The 22747-nt window shown below is 47.2% G+C and overlaps 1 protein-coding gene across 7 annotated transcripts in view; it reads right to left on the reverse strand.

The window, feature by feature from the left end:
• Positions 1 to 346: 346 nt before the first annotated feature.
• Positions 347 to 22747, reverse strand: part of PRKN (parkin RBR E3 ubiquitin protein ligase) — a 1201168-nt gene continuing 1178767 nt past the window's right edge. For 4 of the 7 annotated variants that reach the window (XM_055536157.1, XM_055536158.1, XM_055536156.1 and 1 more), the window contains one exon: positions 9540 to 10079. In XM_055536157.1, coding sequence (XP_055392132.1) covers positions 9765 to 10079 — 315 coding nt within the window. In that variant the 3' untranslated portion in view covers positions 9540 to 9764. Of the gene's footprint in view, positions 3115 to 9539; positions 10080 to 22747 lie in introns of those variants that run through there. The other 3 variants (XM_055536155.1, XM_055536153.1, XM_055536152.1) reach the window with 2 other exon arrangements.

Below are 22747 nucleotides of genomic sequence, written 5' to 3' on the forward strand. Positions count from 1 at the left end.
GACCTTTAAAATTTTGATGGCACTGAAGCTAGCACCTAGTTTTAAAAACAACCAGGAAGCTTCCCTGGTGGTCCAGCTTGGTTTAAGAATCTGCCTTGCAATGCAAGAGACACGGGTTGGATCCCCGGTCTGGGAAGACCCTACATGCCATGGAGCAACTGAATCTGTGGGCCACAGCCACTGGGCCCGTGCTCTGGAGCCTGGGAGCTGCAACTGCTGAACACATGTGCCACAGCGACTGAAGCCCTTTGCAACAAAAGCCACCGCAACCGGAGGCCTGCCCACCGCCAGGAAGAGTAGCCCTCCCTCACCACAGCTAGAGAGAGCCAGAGCGCAGCGGCAGTGATGCGCCACTGCACAAAGGTGAACAGATGCGTAAATCTTCAGAAAGAACATAAACCACCAGAATGAATCAGGCGCTCGGAATGGAGACCAGGATGGCCACGGGCTCACTCGGCAACCCTTTCCGGACACGAGAGGCACAGCCTGGGCTACCCTCCCCCGCCTTCAGCATTTACAGACAACGTATCTTCAAAGATGGACTCGGATGCTCTTTCGATTCTTTTATTGACAATTTGAGTACGACCTTAGACAACCGTTGCCAAGTATTTCCTTATACAAGTTAGAAAAAAATACTCTTCTGCAAAGACTCTCTTTTCTTTTGCTAGATTCAGATTTTCATGACACCGTTCAGTGCTCAGACATGTTCCTTTACAGTGGTTTGTGATTCAGACTCATTTACAGTGGCTGTTTGTCCTTTAACTTGTTTTAAGAATCAATTTATGCTATTTTGAAAAAAAAAGAAAAAAAAGAAAAAAAGAAGGCTACCATCAGGAAAAGAGCAGAGACCTAGGGCTTCTACTGCTGGAACAAGTGGGAGTAAACTTTGCTCAGCTTGGCATCCCCAACAAACCATGCAAATCGGGGAGGAGGCAATAACAGCAGCATCATTAAACCTCAGACCCATGGAGGGTATGAAACGCTGGGAGCTCCCCACGACAGAGAGAGCCATCTGATTGTCCTGCGGGGTCGGGGGTAAGGAGCCGCTGGGACCACTGGTAATGTGCATGAGGGCCCCCAGCGGGTTCTAGGCCGAGCCCTGATGCCAGCCAACCGCAAGGGTGGCTCAAGCCCGGTGCCCTGCCTTTTTCTCACTCAAGACACCAGCTCTGCATCATCTCTGTACCACCCATAGGCACCCCGACAGGAGCCGGCAGCCTTGGGGCCATGATGGGGAGGCTGGATTTTCAACAGAGTGAAGCCACGTGACTCCTTTCCCACTGACGGGGCTGTCTCCCGCCCATCACGTTCCAGGTTCAGGACCTCGGAGGGAGGGAGCAGGGTGGGACAGTCCTTGGATGGACGCTTAGGGACGGGGGCACAGGACATCTGCGGGAGCTTGCTGAGGTACCCCCCCCCACCCCTCCAGCAAGGATTTCTGGTGCTCTGTCTACAAAGATGAGGCTGGCTACCGGTCTCCAAATCCAACTGAAAGATGCCCTGTGCTCGCAGGAGAGTCATCACACCCTCAGGGACCGTCACCACCTTCTCGAGAAGGCAGATGATGAGAACAAAAGACAGTGGTTAGACTGTTCCACCCACACACTGTGCTGTGGAGAAGGAGGCTGGCGGAATTCAGCGTAAACGCATCTCTCTTTGGTGCACTGCGAATGACTCATAAAACAAGGATGAAAAAGATCAGTAATCCAATTCAAGCTGTGCTAACTCAAGGAAATATTCTCCCGTGAGTTTACAATCGTAGAGAAAAGGACTCCAAGTAACCCACTGGGTGGGCAGAGCCCCCGTGTGGGTTGCCCTGAACCTGGTTAATTACATTTATATTGTATTTTGATTCCACATCACAATTCATCCGCAGTGACCCCTTTATCCTTTCTAGGCACTTATGTTGTTGTTGCCGTTTCCCTTTGCGTCTTATTGCTTTGACAACTGCAATTTGAATCAGATCTGAAAGAGATCAGAAGAAAATATACTCTGATATAAAAAAGTGTAATTAACGTTGTCCAGGCAGACAGAAAAAGCATGACCCTTCTGATCTGCCTGGTTTCATTCTGATGGGCTGGAAAGGTTCCTTCTTTAGAGATTCTGCTTTAATAAACTGCATGTTTGTTAACACTGAGAATCATTAGAGGCACCTTCATTACCTGTACAGTGAAGCCAGACATATGAGCTTATTTTTCATGCTCAAAATGAGTGCTTAAAATCAAATTCTAGATTTTGTAATGTTTCAGAAAAACAACTTCTAAAGTTGCAGAGAGTTAAATGGAGTGAATGTTCAAATTCATACATTTTGAGCATTCAATGTTCAGATTAACTTTCATAATTTCTCACTTAGTTGACAAGCTGATTCATTCAGAGTTGATGTTTCATTAATGCAAGATATAAATATAGAATTCTTGGGGATAAACATATAGTTCTGACTACTGCCTGTGGCTCTTGGGAATACATGCTTCCTGAAGATTTAAATAAGTCCGTTGCTATTGAAGCCGCGCATGAAGTTCTCAGAATCCACTGCAGTCTTACAGAGAACCACAGGTAATCGTCCCTCGAAATCATTCCCCACCCCACCAAACGCTTCTTCCCAGTATTTGCTGAAGGTAAAAGGTAATTGAGAAATCCGTCTCTATGTATTTATCCAACCTGACTTGAATTCATTCAAGAATGACAGCGCACACAGACGGGGAACCGCGCCGTCATCTGTGCTCTGACTGTTAGTGTATTTTCGGGGCTTGAAAATACTTCCGGCTGGACTCATCACTAGCTCGGGGGTTTCTCAGGGGTCCGGAGACGGGGATCCTGGGAGCTTCTCCAATAACTTTGCTTTGGTGGTTTTGGAAAGAACTGGAAATGTGCGTGTTTGTGTGTGTGTGTGTGTGTGCGCGCGCGCGTGTGTTTAGAGAGAGGAAAAAGCAGAAGACAGTAGGGCGCCGTGTATTTCTCAGCAGGATGGCGGCTGAGTGCGCCTGCGCGGCCGCTGCTCCAGCTACACGTCGAACCAGTGGTCGCCCATGCAGGCGCGGTTCCACTCGCAGCCGCAGTTCCAGCACCACTGGAACTGGCACCGGGGCTGCGGGCACTTCATATGCATGCATCCTCCTGCGGGCAGAGCGGGGACACGGATGAGCGCCTGGGCGACACTCCCACTCCCGCCCGCGTGCCCACAGAAGACTTTCCCGTGGAATTACCGCAAGCAACGGAAGGGCAGAGTCTGAACGGAAGAAAACTGATCAGAGAAAACAAATACTAAGGTTCTGACCTTCATGAAGAAGGGAGTGAATAACCTATATGGGAGAAGAATCTGGAGAAGACGGGTTCACTTAGCCCCTGAAACTAACCCAACACTGTAAATCAATTATACGCCAATACATTTTTTCTTTTTCTTTTTTTTTAATGAGGTCTTCCCTGGTCGTCCAGTGGCTAAGATTCCATGCTTCCCAATGGAGGGAGCCTGGGTTCCATCCTTGGTCAGGGAACCAGATCCCACATGCCACGACTAAAATTCCCGTGTGTTGCAACTGAGACTCAGCACAGCCAAAATAAAGATAAATGAATGTTTTTTAAGAAATGATTGAGATCGAAGCATGCCACTGTCATCGAGGACAAACTTTATTTGTAAATCTGAGTTTACTGACTTCTCTTGAGATGGGTTTTAAAGTCAAATGCTTTGTGTTTCACAGCCAGGGGTCAATTCCTTAATTAAATATATAGTAAACTCAATATTTTAAGTATACAATAATGTATTTAGCAATTTAATATATAATAATGTTAATATATACCATGAGTAATTTTTATCACCTCTTCAGTGTTACTTGGCTTGAAAAAATTCATAATACAGGAGTTGGGACACTTGTTTTAAAAGCATTTAATATTGAATACGATCCTTTGTGCTATTCAAAATTTTATTTAAGATGAGGATTGTTGTTGTTCAGTCACTAAGTTGTGTCTGACTCTCAGTGACCCCATAGATTGCAGCACGCCAGGCTTCCCTGTCCTTCACTATCTCCCAGAGTTTGCTCAATGTCATGCCCATTGAGTCAGTGATGCCATCCAACCACCTCATCCTTTATCACCCCCTTCTCCTGCTGCCCTCAATCTTTCCCAGCATCAGGGTCTTTTCCAATGAGTTGGCTCTTCCCATCAGGTGGCCAAAGTATTGGAGCTTCAGCTTCAGCATCAGTCCTTCCAGTGAATATTCAGAGTTGATTTCCCTTAGGATTGACTGGTTTAATCTCCTTGCAGTCCAAGGGACTCTCAAGAGTCTTCTCTAACCCCACAGTTTGAAAGCATCAATTCTTTGGTACTCAGCCTTCTTTATAGTCCAGCTCTTACATCCATACATGACTACTGGAAAAACCATAGCTTTGACTATATGAACTTTTATCAGGAAAGTGATGTCTCTGCTTTTTAATATGCTTTCTAGGTTGGTCATAGCTTTTCTTCCAAGGAGCAAGCATCTTTTAATTTCATGGCTGCAGTCACCATCTGCAGTGATTTTGGAGCCCAAGAGAACAAAATGTGTCACTGTTTTCACTTTTTCCGCATCTATTTGCCATGAAGTGATGGGACCAGATGCCATGATCTTAGGTTTTTGAATGCTGAGTTTTAAGCCAGCTTTTTTACTCTCCTTTTTCACCCTCATCAAGAGGCTCTTTAGTTCCCCTTCATTTTCTGCCATTAGAGTGGTATCACCTGCATATCTGAGGTTGTTGCTATTTCTCCCGGCAATCCTGACTCCAGCTTGTACTTCCTGCTGCCCAGCATTTCGCACGATGTACTTTGCATTGCAGGTGGAGTCGTTACCCCCCGAGTCACCAGGGAAACCCCAAGATGAGGGCAGTGAGAAACTAGTGAATAACTGCAGGTGCTCTGCATCTGTTACGTCATTTACTCCTCAAAGCACCTTGTGAGACTAAGGGGATTGCCTGGGTGCAGAATTTTCTCAAGGTTGAGTACTTTTAAGTGTATAGGCAGGGCTTCCCTGGTGGCTCAGTGGTAAAGAATCCGCCTGCCAGTGCAGAAGACATGGTTTTAATTCCTGATCCAGGAAGACCCCACATGCCACGGAGCAACTAAGCCTGTGTGACACACCACTGATTGAGCCTGTGCTCTGTGGTCCACGAGCCGCGTGAAGTGTGAAGACATGTGAAGCCCATGTGTCCTGGAGCCGGGGCTCTGCAACAGGGAAAGCCACTGTGGTGAGAAGCCCCTCAACTAGAGAGGGGCCGCTCTCGGCAACTAGAGAAAAGAACGGCTGCAGCAAGGAAGACCCAACACAGCCAAAAATAAATAAGCAGTGTGAAGCCAGAGGTTTAGCCAAGATCTTCGTGATTTCAACGTTCTTTCATTCAGGAAGCAGGGCCTTTCCAGTACGAAATGAAAAGTCCCTTATTCAGGGACTTATTGAGGGATTTCCCCACCTCCCCAATTTGTTAACTGCATTTTCTATTTGCTTCTGGGGATCAGACAGCAAGTCTGCTGTGACGTGAAGGGAAAGTTATTTGTATAAAATTGTATGTAGAGAACTGTTTGTGAGCGAATCTCCCAGACAATCCAGGCAGACATGGTTTCTTTGCTTGAATCTCACTTAGTATCAAATGTGCTCCATTATTCAATTTTACCAATTATCTTGTTAAGCCATTTTTTTTCCTTGCCAAATTTTCCAAATAATTGCTTCAGGGCTGTCTCATTTTTATATTAAAAGCTTGGCATGAGAACTTGCACTAATATAAAATATTTATGAATATGTAACTAAAGGCATTTGTTTCAGGCTAACTGAAGGGTATTTAAAATCCCATACTTTTCTACTTCTTTTTGGTTTGCTTTAAAGGGCATTTAAGCGTTTACATATGTGGAAAATAAAGGGAAAAACTCATTGTGATACTTTTAATATTTTCCAATTAGGATTACACAATTACAGGGTTGAGTATTTTCAACACATACTTACTGACTGTGCACTTAGGATTTCAATAATATAATAGTGTAATACTGTATAATCACTTAAATTTTTCTGAAATATCATAGAGAATGCTTAAGCAATGCATTCAAATTAGCTGAATATTAAAGGGAGGCTGAATGAAAGCTTGAGAATTTTTCCTATTACACTAAAATCTTAATGGGTCTTGAGCACTAGCATTAACAAGTGAGATTTTATTATGGAAACTGGACTCCCAGTGGCACAGCAGAATAACAAAAAAGGAAATAGCAGGAATGAAGACGATCATTTTGTTAACTCTCTTTTCTTCCTGGTATGTAATACAGAAGGAGTATTTTAGACCCCATAAAATGGAGAAATGTCAGGGACTCCAACTCTAAAAATCTCGCCAGCTTAAAAATAAATGTCACTCAGTCGTGTCCACCTCTTTGCAACCCCATGGACTGTAGCCTCCCAGGTTCCTCCATCCATGGGATTTTCCAGGCAAGAGTACTGGAGTGGGGTGCCATTTCCTTCTCCAGGAGATCTTCCCAACCCAGGGATTGAACCCAGGTCTCCCGCATTGTAGGCAGACGCTTTACCTTCTGAGCCACCAGGGAAGTTCCTGGTGTCACACTGATTTGTGGATATTTGGATGGAGAAAATCTGGCTTTCTTCTTAGAGAACTCTATCTCCTGACCGATGCTCAAACCATGGAAAGCCCAGACTGTGCAGAGCCAACACCATGGCCTGGGCTGGCCACTCTGCCATCAGATTTAATGAGAGAGCTGAAGTTCTGGAACAAGCTGAAGGCAGGTTTAACGGGCAACAGACACTTATTGATCAGGGAATGGAACCAGGATCTCACTGGTTTGAGATGGAACTGGTAGAAGTGAAGAAAGAACTTCCGGAGGTTGAAGGGTGTTATAGGAGCAAATGCAAGGTTTAGCCTGTGTTTAAAATGGTGAGAATTCTCATGATCATGACAGCTTTGCTGAAGGAAGAACTACTCTTTAGGAATCTCAGTTAAATATGAAACATTTAGGTGGAAAACTACCATGAAACTAGCTTTAAAAAAAAAATACTAGTTTTATATAACTTTCAGTGTTAGAAACACGTGATCATTTATCCCACTGATTAGGGTGAGTACTTAGAATATTACAGATTGTCTCTCCCTTTCCACTGTTATATGAAATGTTTTCTCTTTTTTCTTTAATTTTTAAAACTTGAATGAAAGATTCTTTACATTCTATGAAGTAAAGTTGCTCAGTCGTGTCTGACTCTTTGCAACTCCATGGACTGTAGCCTACAACGCTCCTCCTTCCATGGGATTATCCAAGCAGGAGTACTGGAGTGGGTTGCCATTTCCTTCTTCAGAGGATCTTCCCAACCCAGGGATCGAACCTGGGTCTCCTGCATCGTAGGCAGATGCTTTACCATCTGAGCCACAAACTAGCTTTTCTAATAGAGCCTAGGTTTGTTTAGGCTGTAGTGATAGCCTTTAGAACAGTTTAGACTATCATGAACTAGCTGAAAGGTTCAGCTTTTCAGTTCATAGGTTAAAAATCTATAGGTGTGACCTCGAAGCCAGTGGGAGAATCAGGTTTCTTTGAAATTAAATCCAGTTCTGCTTAATCTCAGTCTCTTAGATTTTCTGCCCTGGCCTGACTCTTTCTAAACATGAGTCATGCATCTCCAGTTGATTCAAACAAAATTTTGAGAAGACATAAACCTCTCCCTTCATCCTTCAGGATCACACTCTACACAAAATTACAAAGAAGCATTTTTTGCTCAACGATACGTTCTGTGCACTTTTTGTTTTTTAAATATATGTATCTCTATCTTGTTCTTTGAAAGCTTGCCTGTCCCTGCGGCACTAAAGAACACTCACACGCACCCCAGGTTTTCACTCTGTTATTGACTCTGAGAATACTCTGGAACACGTGGCCCTGGACCTTGTGCCGGATCAGGATTCCAAAAGACAGATTTGTGTGTACGGTGAGAATCCTGGATACGCTGCGCTGGACACGGTAACGTGAACACACATTCTGTGAACGTTAAAAGCGGTTGTAGAACATTAAAAAAAAAAAAAGCCTACAGGTGAAACATCAGTGCTTTCCATGTATATGGTACGTCACAATATTTCGTAGAAGGAACCAGATTAGGAAACGTTGCTACAGTCAGGAAGCACTTGATGCCTTGAATTCCATCTTCTGGGGGTGCAGGTATGGTCTGACTCAAGGTGGATCTGAGCCGGTAGGTTTCTGGCCTCAGGCCCTCGAGTGGCGCCCTGCCTTAGAGAACCGAGTCCAAGCCCCTCGGGTCACGCAGGGCCCTACACCGCACCCACCCACTTCAGCCGAGGCTCCTCGCCCTCATCCAGGAATGACCCACCTGCTTCAGCCGAGGCTCCTCGCCCTCATCCAGGAACGAGCTGGGCTTCTTGCACGCGCTGTGTGGATGGTTCACACTTGCTGCCTTTGCATCTGCCAGCTGCCTGGAGGCTTGCCGCCTTGTGACACCGATTCTCATTCTGGGCTCAGGCATCATCTCCACCAGGAAGCTGTCTCTTGACCCCAGGGTCTTTCTCCAGCTCATTTTCTCTACCGTATTTTAGAAAAGTATCTATGTATGTGTCTCTCTCCTTTCCTAGCTCCTTTTACATTCACCAGGGTATTTATTTATCAGGTGCCCTTCTGGGCTCCAGGGGATAGACAGCCAGGGTTCCTGACCTTTGAAAATAGCAGAACGGGTCTCTTACTGTTGAATCTGTATCCTTTAAGGACCCACGAGACAGAACACCGGCCCATGCTTCTCAGCGCTGTGCCTCCTCTCTGGTGAAAGGGCCTGGGCTGCCTTCTTAACCCTGCTCAGCCCGTGAGGACCAGGGAGTCCCTTTCCTCTGATTCTGGTGTTGTCTTCTCTTTACAGGTCCAGGCCAGGCCGCTGCAGGCCCAGGAACATTCCAGATCAAGAAGCCATAACAATGACTCAGTGGATACATTCTAGGGACTTAACCTGTGGTGCTTTCATATTTGTCTTCGGTTGGTGCTTTTCAGTTGCTCAGGCGTGTCCAACCCTCTGCCACCCCATGGATGGCAGCACCCCAGGCTTCCCTGTCCCTCACCATCTCCCAGAGTGTGCTCAGATTCATATCCATCACGTCGGCGATGCCATCCAACCATCTCATCCTCTGTTGTCCCCTTCTCCTCCTGCCCTCAATCTTTCCCAGCATCAGGGTCTTTTCCAATGAGTCAGCTCGTCACATCAGGTGGCCAAAGGACTGGAGCTTCAGTTTCAGCACCAGTCTTTCCAGTGAACATTCAGGACTGATCTCCTTTAGGATGGACTGGTTGTATCTCCTTGCAGTCCGAGGGACTCTGAAGAGTCTTCTCCAGCCCCACAAAAGACTTTCCATATAGTCCTTAGCAGAGGAAAGAGCGGCTGCAGGGCCCACCCCGGGGCTGCGGGTGGGGTTTCACTCACTGCAGGCCCCCTCTCAGCCCCAGCCCATGAGTATCTCAGTATCAGAGCGCTCTGGGGAGATGGCAGACTGGGGAGTTTCCTGTGAGTGTCAGAAACTTAGTCATGTCCCGCTCTCTGTGACCCTGTGGGCTGTATTCCGCCAGGCTCCTCTGTCCACGGGATTCTCCAGGCCAGGATACTGGAGTGGGTTGCCATTCCCTTCTCCAGAAGAGTTCAGTATGTTAGTAGTAAGTAACATAAGGGCGGTTCGTGTTTCTTGAGCGCTGTCTCTATACCAGGCGCCGGGGAGGCATTTGCCGTCTGTCCTGCACCTGATCCTACCGTGGCCGTGCAGCTTCTGTTAGCATCTCTATTTTACAGACGAGGACTTGCGGTTCAGGAGGTTGAGAAGCTTGACGCGGGTGCTGAGATTCAAACCCTGGCCAGATGGCCCCAAAGCCCCAGCACTGAGCTCCCCAGCTAGCAAGCCCTTGTAGATCCCAACTTCTCTGCCGCCCTCCGAGGACAGCCCACCGCAGCCGCGCTCTTCGGCCAGCCCAGACTCACCGTTTTTTTCTACCGGCACGTGGCAGTGGGGACAGGGCTTGGTGGTCTTCTTGATTGTTTCTCTGGAGGCTTCCTCCCACCGGGCCTGCTCTGCCGCCTTCTCATCGACTCTGTAGGCCTGGGGAGAGAAGACAGAGGGAAGAGACAGTCAGATCTGCATAGTGGGCTGGACAAGGGTTCCTTGAAACGCTGTCCTGGAAATTCTTAGACATGGAGGTGCCTTCAGGCAAGAAGCTCAGAGGGAAACTCTCTTGACAAGTGGTGGACAGGCCCCGACACAGTTTTCTTGGCATGTGGCCTGTGCTTACAAGGCAAGAAAAGACCGTGTGGCTTTGTGATTTGAGCTCCTCCTTTGTGCTGTTTTGACTACTAGTGATAAATAACATCTCTTGGGTGCTGAATACGTGGGCAGGGTGAGACAGGCTCTGAAACCCTTCTCGTTAGGTGTTTCATCAGGTGTGTGCATTGGGTTTAATTTTACATCGAGGATCAGACAAGTTAAACCACTGCCTGAAGCCGGTAAGTAGGAGAGTCTTTGTGACTCCAAAATCTTCACTTTTCAGCTTTCTTCAATGTCTTACTATCTTGCATTCCTGAACCCGGACAGGAATGTGGTCGCCGATGAGACGGGGCAGGAAGAGTGAGGTGAAGCTGATGTGACAGAACAAGGAACAGCCAGAGGTCAAGACGGGGCCTTGGAGCCAGCTGCCTGAGTTTAAATCCCTACGAGGGTAGGCGGGTTTGGGAACACTGCAGAACTCCCTGAAAGTTCCCATCTCAGATGGAAATCGACCTCTCCAGTGCACTGTACCGAGAATCGAGTAGGTCGATGTCTTTAAAGAAGCAAAAAAACAAGTGTCTGACACCCATTAACTGATGCTATGAATGACCTGGGCATCTACAACAACTGCTCAGAAATACTTGCTAATGTCATTCACGTCAGAGGAATGACTTATCCCTGACTCAGACCACAGAAAGGAGGAGGGATTTCAAGGGCGCCACTGCAAATATTCTGTTCAGACACTACAATCTCTTCACTTACTTCAATGCTGAGTGACACGTGCAACGAAAGAGTTGGGACATTTTTGGATTCAGTACAAGAACTCTGTGGTCTAGAAATATATTTCAAATGGTAATCCAAACAGAACCCCTCCATCTTGGCCTCTACGAATTAAAAAATTTTTCTTCTATGCTTTAAAATTAATACAAACATGCAAGTCATTTTATTAATCCGTGATGACTCTTAAAACATTCCCAGGCCTATTTTTAGGTTGCTTGTGTGCTAAGTTGCTTTAGTGGCACATGACTGTTTGCAGACTTGTGCATTGTAGCTTGTTGGGCTCCTCTGTCCCTGGGATTCCCCAGGCAAGAATACTGGAGTGGGTTGCTATGCCCTCCTCCAGGGTATCTTCCCGATCAAGGGATCGAACCCATGTCTCTTATATCTCCTGCACTGGGAGGTGGGAATCCCATTTTTAGATTAAGACATTACTAAAAATGACGAAGATCATGGCATCTGGTCCCACCACTTCATGGGAAATAGATGGGGAAACAGTGGAAACAGTGTCAGACTTTTTTTTTCTGGGCTCCAAAATCACTGCAGATGGTGACTGCAGGCATGAAATTATAAAAGACGCTTACTCCTTGGAAAGAAAGTTATGACCAACCTAGATAGCATATTCAAAAGCAGAGACATTACTTTGCCAACACAGGTTCGTCTAGTCAAGGCTATGGTTTTTCCAGTGGTCGTGTATGGATGTGAGAGTTGGACTATAGAGAAAGCTGAGCACCGAAGAATTGATGCTTTTGAACTGTGGTGTTGGAGAAGACTCTTGAGAGTCCCTTGGACTGCAAGGAGATCCAACCAGTCCATTCTGAAGGAGATCAGCCCTGGGATTTCTTTGGAGGGAATGATGCTGAAGCTGAAACTCCAGTACTTTGGCCACCTCATGCAAAGAGTTGACTCATTGGAAAAGACTGTGATGCTGGGAGGGATTGGGGGCAGGAGGAGAAGGGGACGACAGAGGATGAGATGGCTGGATGGCATCACTGACTCGATGGACGTGAGTCTGAGTGAACTCCGGGAGTTGGTGATGGACAGGGAGGCCTGGCGTACTGTGATTCATGGGGTCGCAAAGAGTCGGACACGACTGAGTGACTGAACTGAACTGAACTGAAAAATGACTTAAATATAAGTTAGTAAAGAAACTGTATAATACAAAATGCTCTAACACTCCAATATTACTCTAATAATAACATTGATAAAGCTTTATAAATTTACAGCACATTATTTTTTTGCACTTTGATTTCCCTTATTTCAGTGGATCCTCATGGTAACCTGGAGAAGACAGGCAGATATCAAACCAAGGAAGCTTCTGAGTAGTAAAAAAGCCAAGGGCCGGGTGTCAGGATGCTCACCTTGTATAAAACAGTACCAGGGTGGACTGAATGCAAAGATTTGGGAAACCTGGAGGACGGAAACCCAAACCAGAGATTCTCTGGCCCAGAGCCTTGCGCTTTGAGTATCAAACTCCACCCAGCACCACTGCCTCTTAGCGGGTTTTCCACATGGTAAGAGTGAAAACAGTGAAGGCCAGAGGTGGGGGGCTGTGGTCAGCAATGTCTGCCTCAGTGAGTCCAGCAGCCGCCCCCTGAAACCACCGTGCAGGGAGGGACCTAGGTCAGGCACGGAACCCTGCGAGTGGATCCTTCACCCCAGATACCAATCCAACTGGTATCATGTCATCATCAGAGTCTACATATTTTTGAAATATTTGAGTTTTCAGTCTTTTAAGAATGAAGTACTGGGAAGCAAATGGGCTTCCCTGGTGGCTCAGTAGTAAAGAATCAGGATGCCAAGCAGGAGTCACAGATTCATTCCCTGGATCAGGAAACTCCCCTGGAGAAGGAATTGGCAACCTGCTCCAGTACCCTTGCCTGGAGAATCCCATGTACAGAGGAGCCTGGCGGGCTACAGCCCATGGGGTCGTAAAGAGTCGGATATGACTCAATGACTTAACAGTAAGCATGCTTAGGAGGGAAATAACTGTCTTTACATCTCAGATGCAGCATTTCATGTTTTCATGGTAATGAGTATTTATATTTCTGTTACTTCCAACAGAAAGTGAGTTCATCCAAGGCCAAGGTCAGGGTTGTGTCTCCCTCATCTCTCCAGTGTCTGCCTGGCACAGTGGCCTGCACCCAGTGGGCACTCAGTACATTTTAGCTGAGTCAACGGACAAATGACACACCCCATGAAGGTGCCAACCTGACAGTCATCTGGAATCGAGCCCTGTGAGCCAAGAAGGGCATCTCTCCGATGGTGGTCATCGAGGTGAAACCAATTCCTTCCTCTTAATCGGCTCTTCTCTTCACAAAGGCAAACGTCCTTTATAACTCAGAGGGTGTCACGTGATTTTCGAACACTTAGTTAGAATAAGGCAGACTCAGTATAACACGAAGAAGCAACCGCAGGACACTGAGGACTTCCTTTGGCTCTGGGACAATGTAAAGACTATTCCTGGCCGACAGCCCAGTGATAAAGCTGTGATGAATGAGAATGTCACAAGATTTAATAAGTAGGTTTGTATCTCAAGTATATGTCTTCCCTGACCCTATGTCCCTAGCTTTTTTTTTTCCTGTTAAGGTCCAGGAGCTTGTAATACTGTAGCGATGGTTTAAAATTGCTTACTAGGGACGTAAAGATCAGAGAAATTCATAATGTTACTGACCAAAGACTAATCTGAAATGCCGCTTTTCAGCAATCTGGTGAGCTGCATGCAAAAGGTAGTTGCTCCCAGGTGTATATACCTGAGGATGCTGGATGAATAAATAGGAAAGCAACAGACATCTTTGCTAAGTAAATGGTTGATTTGATGGGAACGTCAGGAAAATCCCTGAAGCTTGGGATGAGAAAGAGAAAATTCTGCTGGTTTAGGGAGGTAGGAATCTGATGTTAGCAGTGGGGCGGTTTTCCTAATCCCAGGGTGCCCAGGGCTTGGTCTTTACAAGCAGAGGTGGAACCTGGGCCAGAGCCAAGGTGGAAGGTGGATCTTCCCATTACTTTGCTTACACACATGCACACACGCCTCATGCACAGAAATCTGTGAAAAGAATTCATACCACCTGATTAAGCTTTAAAAAAGCCTCATGCCAAAAAGTTGATTTGACAGTATAGCCAAGAACCTACCTGAAGCAAAAATATTTTCTGTAGAGTAATGCTCTTTAAAAAGCCAAACCTCAAAAACAAACAAACAAAAAACACAAATAACATTCCAAGAAACCTGGGATCACAATTTAAAAAAAGTCAGCAAATACAGGAGAAAACAAGCTGCCGCAAGAGAAAGTGGCAGAGATGCAACACTGCAGACCCCGACCTGCAAAGGCTGTGGGCGCCGGGACGGCCGGGCGGGGCGCAGAATACAGACGCTCAGCAAGACGAGTGAGCTGACTTACAAAGGAGAAGCAGACTCAGGGACACAGAGAACAGACCTACGGTTACCAGTGGGGAAAGAGGGGCGGGGAGGGACTGACAGATACGCCTACCGTATATAAAATAGGTAACAGATTTACTGTATAACACAGAGAACTATATTTAATCTCTTATAATAACCTATAATGGAAAAGAATCTGAAAAGGAATACATATCTATACACACACACACACACATATGTATTGAAGGATTCTCCCATGGCTCAGTGGTAAAGAATCCACTGGCCAATCCCCCTGCCAGCGCAGGACATGCAGGAGACACAGGCTTTATCCCTGGGTTGGGAAGATCCCCTGGAAGAGGGCACAGCAACCCACTCCAGTATTCTTGCCTGGGAAAGCCCATGGACAGAGGAGCCTGGCGGGCTGGAGTCACAAGAATCAGACGTGGCTGAGAGACTGACCACACCATTGATATACGCATAACTCAATCATTTTGCTGTACACCTGAAATGAACACAATATTATACATCAACTGTAGTTTAAAAATCACTGCAGATGGTGACTGCAGCCATGAAATTAAAAGACGCTTACTCTTTGGAAGAAAAGTTATGACCGACCTAGACAGCATGTTAAAAAGCAGAGCCATTACTTTGCCAACAAAGGTCCATCTAGTCAAAGCTATGGTTTTTCCTGTGGTCGTGTATGAATGTGAGAGTTGGACCATAAAGAAAGCTGGGCTCAGATATACATACATATTCTTTCCATATTCTTTTCCATTACGGTTTATCACCAGATATTGAATATAGTTCCCTGTGCTAAACAGTAGGAGCTTGTTGCTTTTGCTTTTTAATATTTAGACCTGGTATGCGGCCAGTGCTTTTAAAATTGCATTTGTTATCTTTATTTTGGCTGCATTGGGTTTCATCGTTTTCCACGGGCTTGGTTGCCCTGTGGCAGGTGGGATCTTAGTTCCTGTACCAGGGATTGAACCCAGGTTCCCGGCATCGGAAGGCAGATTCTAAACCACTGGACCACCAGGGCAGTTGAAGTAGAACATTGCTGTTTATCCAACAAGGTCAGATAAACTATTATTCTCTGTATAATAGTTTGCATTTGCTCTGTGCTCAGATGCTCAGTCGTGTCTGACTCTTTGTGATCCCATGGACTGTAGCCGCCAGGCTCCTCGGTCCATGGGATTCTCCAGGCAGGAATACTGGAGTGGGTTTTGCCATTTCCTTCTCCAGGGGATCTTCCTGACTCAGGGATTGAACCCGGGTCTCTTGCATTGCAGGCAGATTCTTTAACAACTGAGCCACCAGGGAAGCCCTTTCCTGTGATGTGACAAATAGCAAAGAGGACTCAGAGCTGAAGGCCGTGGCAAGGTCACAGAGCGGTTCTACAGGCTGAGGCCTCGGGGTGGACATCAGCTCCTCGGAGCCCAGCAGCGCCGCACCCCACCTCCCTCGCTTCTGCCTGACCTGCTGCAACTGCTCTCAAGGGGACATGGATGAGGCCACGACTGTCAGAGCCGAGGCTGGCTTTTCCTTGTCCTTTTCATCTCTGCTTGTCTCACTGCCCAGCCCGCTCCCCCGGCTGCTGGCTGCCTTCCTCGTTGGGAGAACAGAGCCCCTGAGAGCACCACAATCCCCTCGGGGGCCTCCACGCCCGTGTCAACATCATTCTTGCTTCTTTTGCTTCACCCAACTGGATCCACTGGAAGTAGGACAGTCAGGGGCCCGCCTGATGTCGGGGAACCCAGAAGCAAGCGCTGGGTCATCCTTCTAGTGGGTTCTCTGTGTCCAGGCGAATCAGGGGGAAAAGTGCTGTCACCGAGCCTCTCCACCGACATCTTTCTCAGCATCCTTTATAAGCATCCTTGGTACCAATGTCCTAATCCTTCTGGAATGATCGCAAGCAGTGGTCGGGTGTACCACTGCTATGGGATCACTGAGAGATTTAAAAAACACACATGCAAAAAAAAAACAAAACAAAACACACATGCACACCTTTGCTTGTGCTCACAACCTGGAGATGTGGATTCAGTAGCTCTAGGGTGAAGTCCAGAAATGTGACTGGTTGGGGGTGGGGGTGGGGACTTCCGTGGTGGTCCAGTAGTTACGAATCTGTCTTGCAAAGCAGGAGATGCGGGTTCAATCCCTGGTTGGGCGGGGGGCCTAAGATCCCATGTGCCATGGGGTGAGTAAGCCTGAGTGTCCCAGCTGCTGAGCCTGTGTGCCCTGGAGCCCATGTGCCACAACTAGAGAGTCCAGGCGCTGCAGCGGAAGGCCTCACATACCACAAGTGAGACCCGACGCAGCCAAATAAATAAACATTTATAAAAATGCCCTGGGGGTTCGTGGAGGCACAGGCAGGCTTGGGAAGCACCTCACTTGAGACTAAGAGCCTGTCTAGTTGGATGAACTCACCTTCCCTCGTGCTTTTAGGCATCAAGCTGTAAAGCAGGGACTTGGCAGTGGTGCCAGGAGGCGACTCAGCACCATTATCCTACGTGAGCTTGACTGTGGCTCCCACGGGGCAGTGTGACAGTTAGGTGCCCCGCACAGACCCCTGTGCCTGCTCTGTGTGCATCCAGCACGCGGGGGGACCGTGCGTGAGTGCACGTGGCGGGCAGGACGTGTGGGGGTGGGATGGGACGGGCCTCTCTTCTTACATGAAAGTGAAAGTGGCTCAGTTGTGTCCGACTCTTTTTGACCCCATAGACTATATAGTCCTTGGAATTCTCCAGGCCAGAATACTGGAGTGGGCAGCCTTTCCCTCCTCCAGGGGATCGTCCCAATCCAGGGATCGAACCCAGGTCGCCCGCCTTGTAGGCGGATCCTTTACCAACTGAGCCACCAGGGAAGCCCAACAACACTGGCGTGGGTAGCCTATCCCTTCTCCAGTGGATCTTGCCTACCCAGGAATCAAACCAGGGCCTCCTGCATTGCAGGCGGATTCTTTACCAACTGAGCTATCAGGGAAACCCCTTTTTTACATAGTCAATGTCTAAAAAATCAGCAGTTTCTTCTAATTCCTATATACCTTCAAAATCCATCTTAGCAAGGTCAACTATTGGCCGGATAGACAACCTGTGGCCCAAGCAGTGACCATGGTTTTGTTTGTAGGTGGTAATGGTTAAGTGAACGCTTAGAGCTGCCTGCATCCTGAGAAGTGGTTCAGAGCAGGGCTTAGAGGCATCGATCCCTGGGCTCAAATGCCAGCTTCCTTCTTCACTTGCCGTGTAACCGTGGACAGACACCGAGCTCCAGTCTCTGGTCACCTGTGTGATGGACACAGTTCACACCTCACAACGGTGGCTGTGAGTCAAGAATATAAGCATGAAGGCTCTTAGCACAGAGCCTGGAGCACCCCGAAGGCATCAACATCACCAGCCTCATCTTGTGTTTATAGAGGTGACACTATCAGACTGTGGGGTTTGTATAAACTGAAAAGACCAATGGAATCTCCTTTGAAAAATGCAGGTAAATCAAGTGCCCTCAGAGAGATTTTAAAATTTGTGCCTAGGAGACACTGTTGATACAGATGCAAGTTAGAACTACTTGAAAATGCGGAAGCAGTGTCAGATTGCATTGTCTAGGGCTCCAAAATCACTGTGGATGGCGACTGCAGCCACGAAATTAAAAGACGCTTACTCCTTGGAAGAATAGCTACGATGAACCTGCTGCTGCTGCTGCTAAGTCGCTTTAGTCGTGTCCGGCTCTGTGCGACCCATAGACAGCAGCCCACCAGGCTTCCCATCCCTGGGTGTATTAAAAAGCAGAGACATCACTTTGCTGACAAAGGTCTGTGTAGTCAAACCTATGGTTTTTCCAGTAGTCATGTATGGATATGAGATTTGGACCATAAAAAAAGCTGAGTGCTGAAGAAATGATGCTTTCAAACTTTGGTGCTGGAGAAGATTCTTGAGAGTCCCTTGGACAGCAAGGAGATCCAGCCAGTCAATCCTAAAGGAAATCAGTCCTGAATATTTATAGGAAGGACTGATGCTGAAGCTGAAACTCCAGTACTTTGGCCACTTGATGCGAAGAGCTGACTCATTGGAAAAGACCCTGATGCTGGGAAAGACTGAGGGCAGGAGGAGAAGGGGAGGACAGATGCTGGATGGCATCACTGACTCAATGGACATGAATTTGAGCAATCTCTGGGAGACAGTGATGGAGAGGGAAGCCTGGTGTGCTGCAGTCTATGAGGTTGCAAAGAGTTGGACACGACCAAGTGGCTGAACAACAGAACAACTTGGGAGATTGTTCATATGCATGTCATCTTTCCAGCTTTAGGAAACTTATTTGTGACATCTGTTTACCCTGGGGCTTCCTGATGGCTCAGCAGTAAAGGATCCACCTGCCAATGCAGGAGCTGAGGGTTTGATCCCTGGCTCAGGAAGACCCCCTGGAGGAGAGCATGGCAACCCACTCCAGTACTCTTGCCTGGAGTATCCCATGGACGGAGGACCTTGGCGGGCTACAGTCCATGAAGTCACTAAGAGTTGGACACACCTTAGTGACTAAACAACAACAAATATCCTACTTCTAAAAGTCAACTTAAATCTATTTTCCAAAAAGGATCTGATTGGCATTAATTTCTGAAATTAGTTAGCTGAAATCAGATGAGAGTGTTTTCAGGTGAATGCCAACTGTGAAGTGTCGCCTTTATCATCAAAACTGAATGCCCAGATAGCACCCACTTGCCACATCTTTAACTGAAAACTCCTGCCTCTGCAGAGAGCACTGCTGTGAGCAGCGCGCCCCCTGCTGGTGAGTTGGAACACTGCGGTTCCCTTTCAGGCACAAAGATTCTTGAAACTATTCATATTTATTACTCTCTCTTTTTGAACTGTGGTGCTGGAGAAGACTCTTGGGAGTCCCTTGGACTGCAAGGAGATCCAACGAGTCCATCCTAAAGAAGATCAGTCCTGAGTGTTCATTGGAAGGACTGATGTTGAGGCTGAAATTCCAATACTTTGGCCACCTGATAGGAAGAGCTGACTCGTTTGAAAAGACCCTGATGCTGGGAAAGATTGAGGGCAGGAGGAGAAGGGGACGACAGAGGATGAGATGGTTGGGTGGCATCACTGACTCAATGGACATGAGTCTGAGTAAACTCCGGGAGCTGGTGATGGACAGGGAGGCCTGGCATGCTGCAGTCCATGGGATCGCAGAGTCGGACACGACTGAGCGACTGAACTGAACTGAACATTTTTTTGGGGGGATCTATGTATTTATGGGCTTCCCTGGTGGCTCACCGGTGAAGAATTTGCCTACAATACAGGAGAGGCAGGAGACAGGGGTTCGATCCTTGGGTCGGGAAGATCCCTTGGAGGAAGAAATGAAACCCACTCCAGTATTCTTATCTGGAGATTCCATGGACAGAGGAGCTGCTGGGCTATGATTCATGGGGTAGCAAAGAGTCAGACATGACTGATGTCACTGAGCAGAGCACAGCAGCTGTGTATTTACATAGCATTAGTTTATATAATAAATATATTTAATCAGTAAATACTGTGAATATATCTATCTCCACGTGTATTTAGAAGGAAATCACTTAAGTCCTAGAATGTAATGGAGCGTCAGGCAATGGACAGGGAGAGCTGCCAGGCTACTCTCCCAGCGCTCAGCTCCAGACTTCCCAGCCCATGCCGTCAGATTCGGTCTGGAAGGATACTCTTGATGATGACAGTACCAGAGGTGATTTCTGCTCTTAGCGTAATCAGTACAAGGCACCATTGTGGGATTAGATCTTATACAGCCCTGCCTGCCCCAAGGGACCTCGGTCTGCTTCATGGAGTGGAAGGAAGGTAAATAATGTCTGTGAGCACGCTTTGAGATGGGTGGGGAAAGAGGACGGCCTAAATATTAAGATGTGAGATAATTAATGAGGTTATCACTTAATGGGAATTTTAAAGTTATTTGTGTTTCACTAGTCTCATGAATTGGCAAATGGGGGAAATCTGCAGTCGGGTGGGGAAGGTAACCTGAGCTGGATGTCGGATGATGGAGGTCTCGAGTCCACAGATCGCTCAGGCCGGTCAAGACTAAAATGATCAAGGCAGACAGGAGCTGGAATGTGGAGGCATCCCTGATGCAAAGAGGGAGCTGGAGCAGAGAACAAGCCTGTGCTTTGTGTAAAGTGCAGATATTCTGGTACAAAGCCGACTGTTATTTTTTTTTTTTTTGTCGAGCTGGCACAGAAACCCCTTCATTCAGCAAACATGTGGTGGATGCCTGCGATGTGCCAGGCACTGTTCTAGGTATTGGGAATATGTAAACAAAAGAGAATACGCAGACAACAGACAAAAGAAGTCCCTGCTCTGTAGCGCTGACAAGTCAGCACAGCTGTGGCTCTCAGCCCGTGGGGGCACCTGGAGGGCTTCTTCAAACCCTGGTTGCTGTAGACCCTGCCCCGCCTCGCTCAACTCCCACCCCCAAAGCCAGCAGTCTCCTCCCAGCTTAGGCCCGGTGCGTGCGTTATTTATTAAATCCTTTTGGTTTTACAACATCACGTTACAGATGAGGAAAGCATGTCTTGGAGAGGGCATATAATTCACTTACTGATGACTACAGCTCATGTGTCAGTGAGGGTTCATTCTCCAAACACACAGAACAATAGGAGACATATATGTATGTATATATATATATGACTGCAAGGAGATCCAACCAGTCCATCCTAAAGGAGATCAGTCCTGGGTGTTCATTGGAAGGACTGATGTTGAAGCTGACACTCCAGTACTTTGGCCACCTGATGCGAAGAGCTGACTCATTGGAAAAGACCCTGATGCTGGGAAAGATTGAGGGCAGGAGGAGAAGGGGACGACAGAGGATGAGATGGTTGGATGGCATCATCGACTCTATAGACATGGGTTTGGGTGAATTCTGGGAGTTGGTGATGGACAGGGAGGCCTGGCATGCTGCGGTTCATGGGGTCGCAGAGTTGGACATGACTGAGCGACTGAACTGAACTGAACTGATAAATATATATATATATATATATACGTACACATGTACATATATATGTATAAAATATGGAGGAATTACTTTAAGGAATTGGCTCATGGGATTGTGGGAGCTGGTTAGTTCAAAATCAGTAGGGGAAGCTGGAAATGCAGGAGGAGTTTCCAAGTTATAATCACAAGGCTGAATTCCTTCTTCTCTGGAAAACCTCAGTCTTTGCTTCATGAACCTTATGACACGGCTGATCATAAGGCCTTCGGGTGATTCGATGAGGCCCACCCACATTGTGGGTCATCTATTTGACATGAGTCAGCGAACTGGGGGCAGAGGTTAACCACACCTACAAACTGACTTCCCAGCAGCACGGAGACTGGTGTCTAACAGAACAGCTGTGCAGCATGAGCCAAGCTGACCCCCATCAACCCCTGCAGCTAGTCCCAGTCGACACTCACTCTTAAGACCAGGCCTATTGGACTTCAAAGCCATTCTGCTTGGCCTTGGACTCCTCACAGGATAGGGCTGATCAGATAAGAGATGTACACTTAATTTCTGCAGAAAGAAATTCAACGTGAACTTGGAAAACCACAGCCATCAGTTTGAATGTGCTGACACGGGACTTCTCTGGCCGTCCAGTGGTTAAGAATCCGCCTTGCAACGCGGGGCACATGGGTTCAGTCCCTGGTGGGGGACTAAGATCCCACATGCCAGAGGAGCTAAGCCCACACGCCGAAACGAGAGAGAGAGTCCACGCTCTGCAATGACAGGTCCCGAGTGTCCCAACTAAGACCTGACACAGCCAAACAAATAAATATTTTTAAAAAGCACCTCCAACGTGCTGACACTTCATGCACGTTTGGAAGCTGCTTCATTTGATAAGAGGTGATCAGACAGAGCAGGTGATGCATCTCCTGTCCTGCGGACAATATATACACCCCCCACGCCTCCATCTTTAACCCATCAGTGAATATAGGGTTCATTACATTGTAAGTAGGACTTCACCCAGAATTGCTGCTTCTGTGTCTTGATTCTCCTGCCCTTGTAGTCAGTTGAAAGGGGTGAACCCTTGTGAAGTGAAGGTCACTTCACTGGCTACCAGTACTTGCAAAGTATGATTTCCCTTAAAGCTTTGGCGCCACCTGGTGACTGAGAGGAGCTCTGCAGCTATTTCCCCTCTTCTAATTGGAAACCCAGGGAATTGCCAGGCGGAGATGGTGTGTGTGAGTGGGTATGTGTAGTGTACTGTGTGTAGTGAATGTGTATGTGAGGGATGTGTGTGTGTGTGTATGTGCGCACATGCTCAGGTGTGCCACCATTTGCTTTTCAATGTTGTGTTTCATTTTTTCTCTCTCTGTGTTCAGTCGCTCAGTCCTGTCCGACTCTTTGTGAC

This window comes from Bubalus kerabau, chromosome 9, assembly GCF_029407905.1.
Source record: "Bubalus kerabau isolate K-KA32 ecotype Philippines breed swamp buffalo chromosome 9, PCC_UOA_SB_1v2, whole genome shotgun sequence".
Lineage (NCBI taxonomy): Eukaryota > Metazoa > Chordata > Mammalia > Artiodactyla > Bovidae > Bubalus > Bubalus kerabau.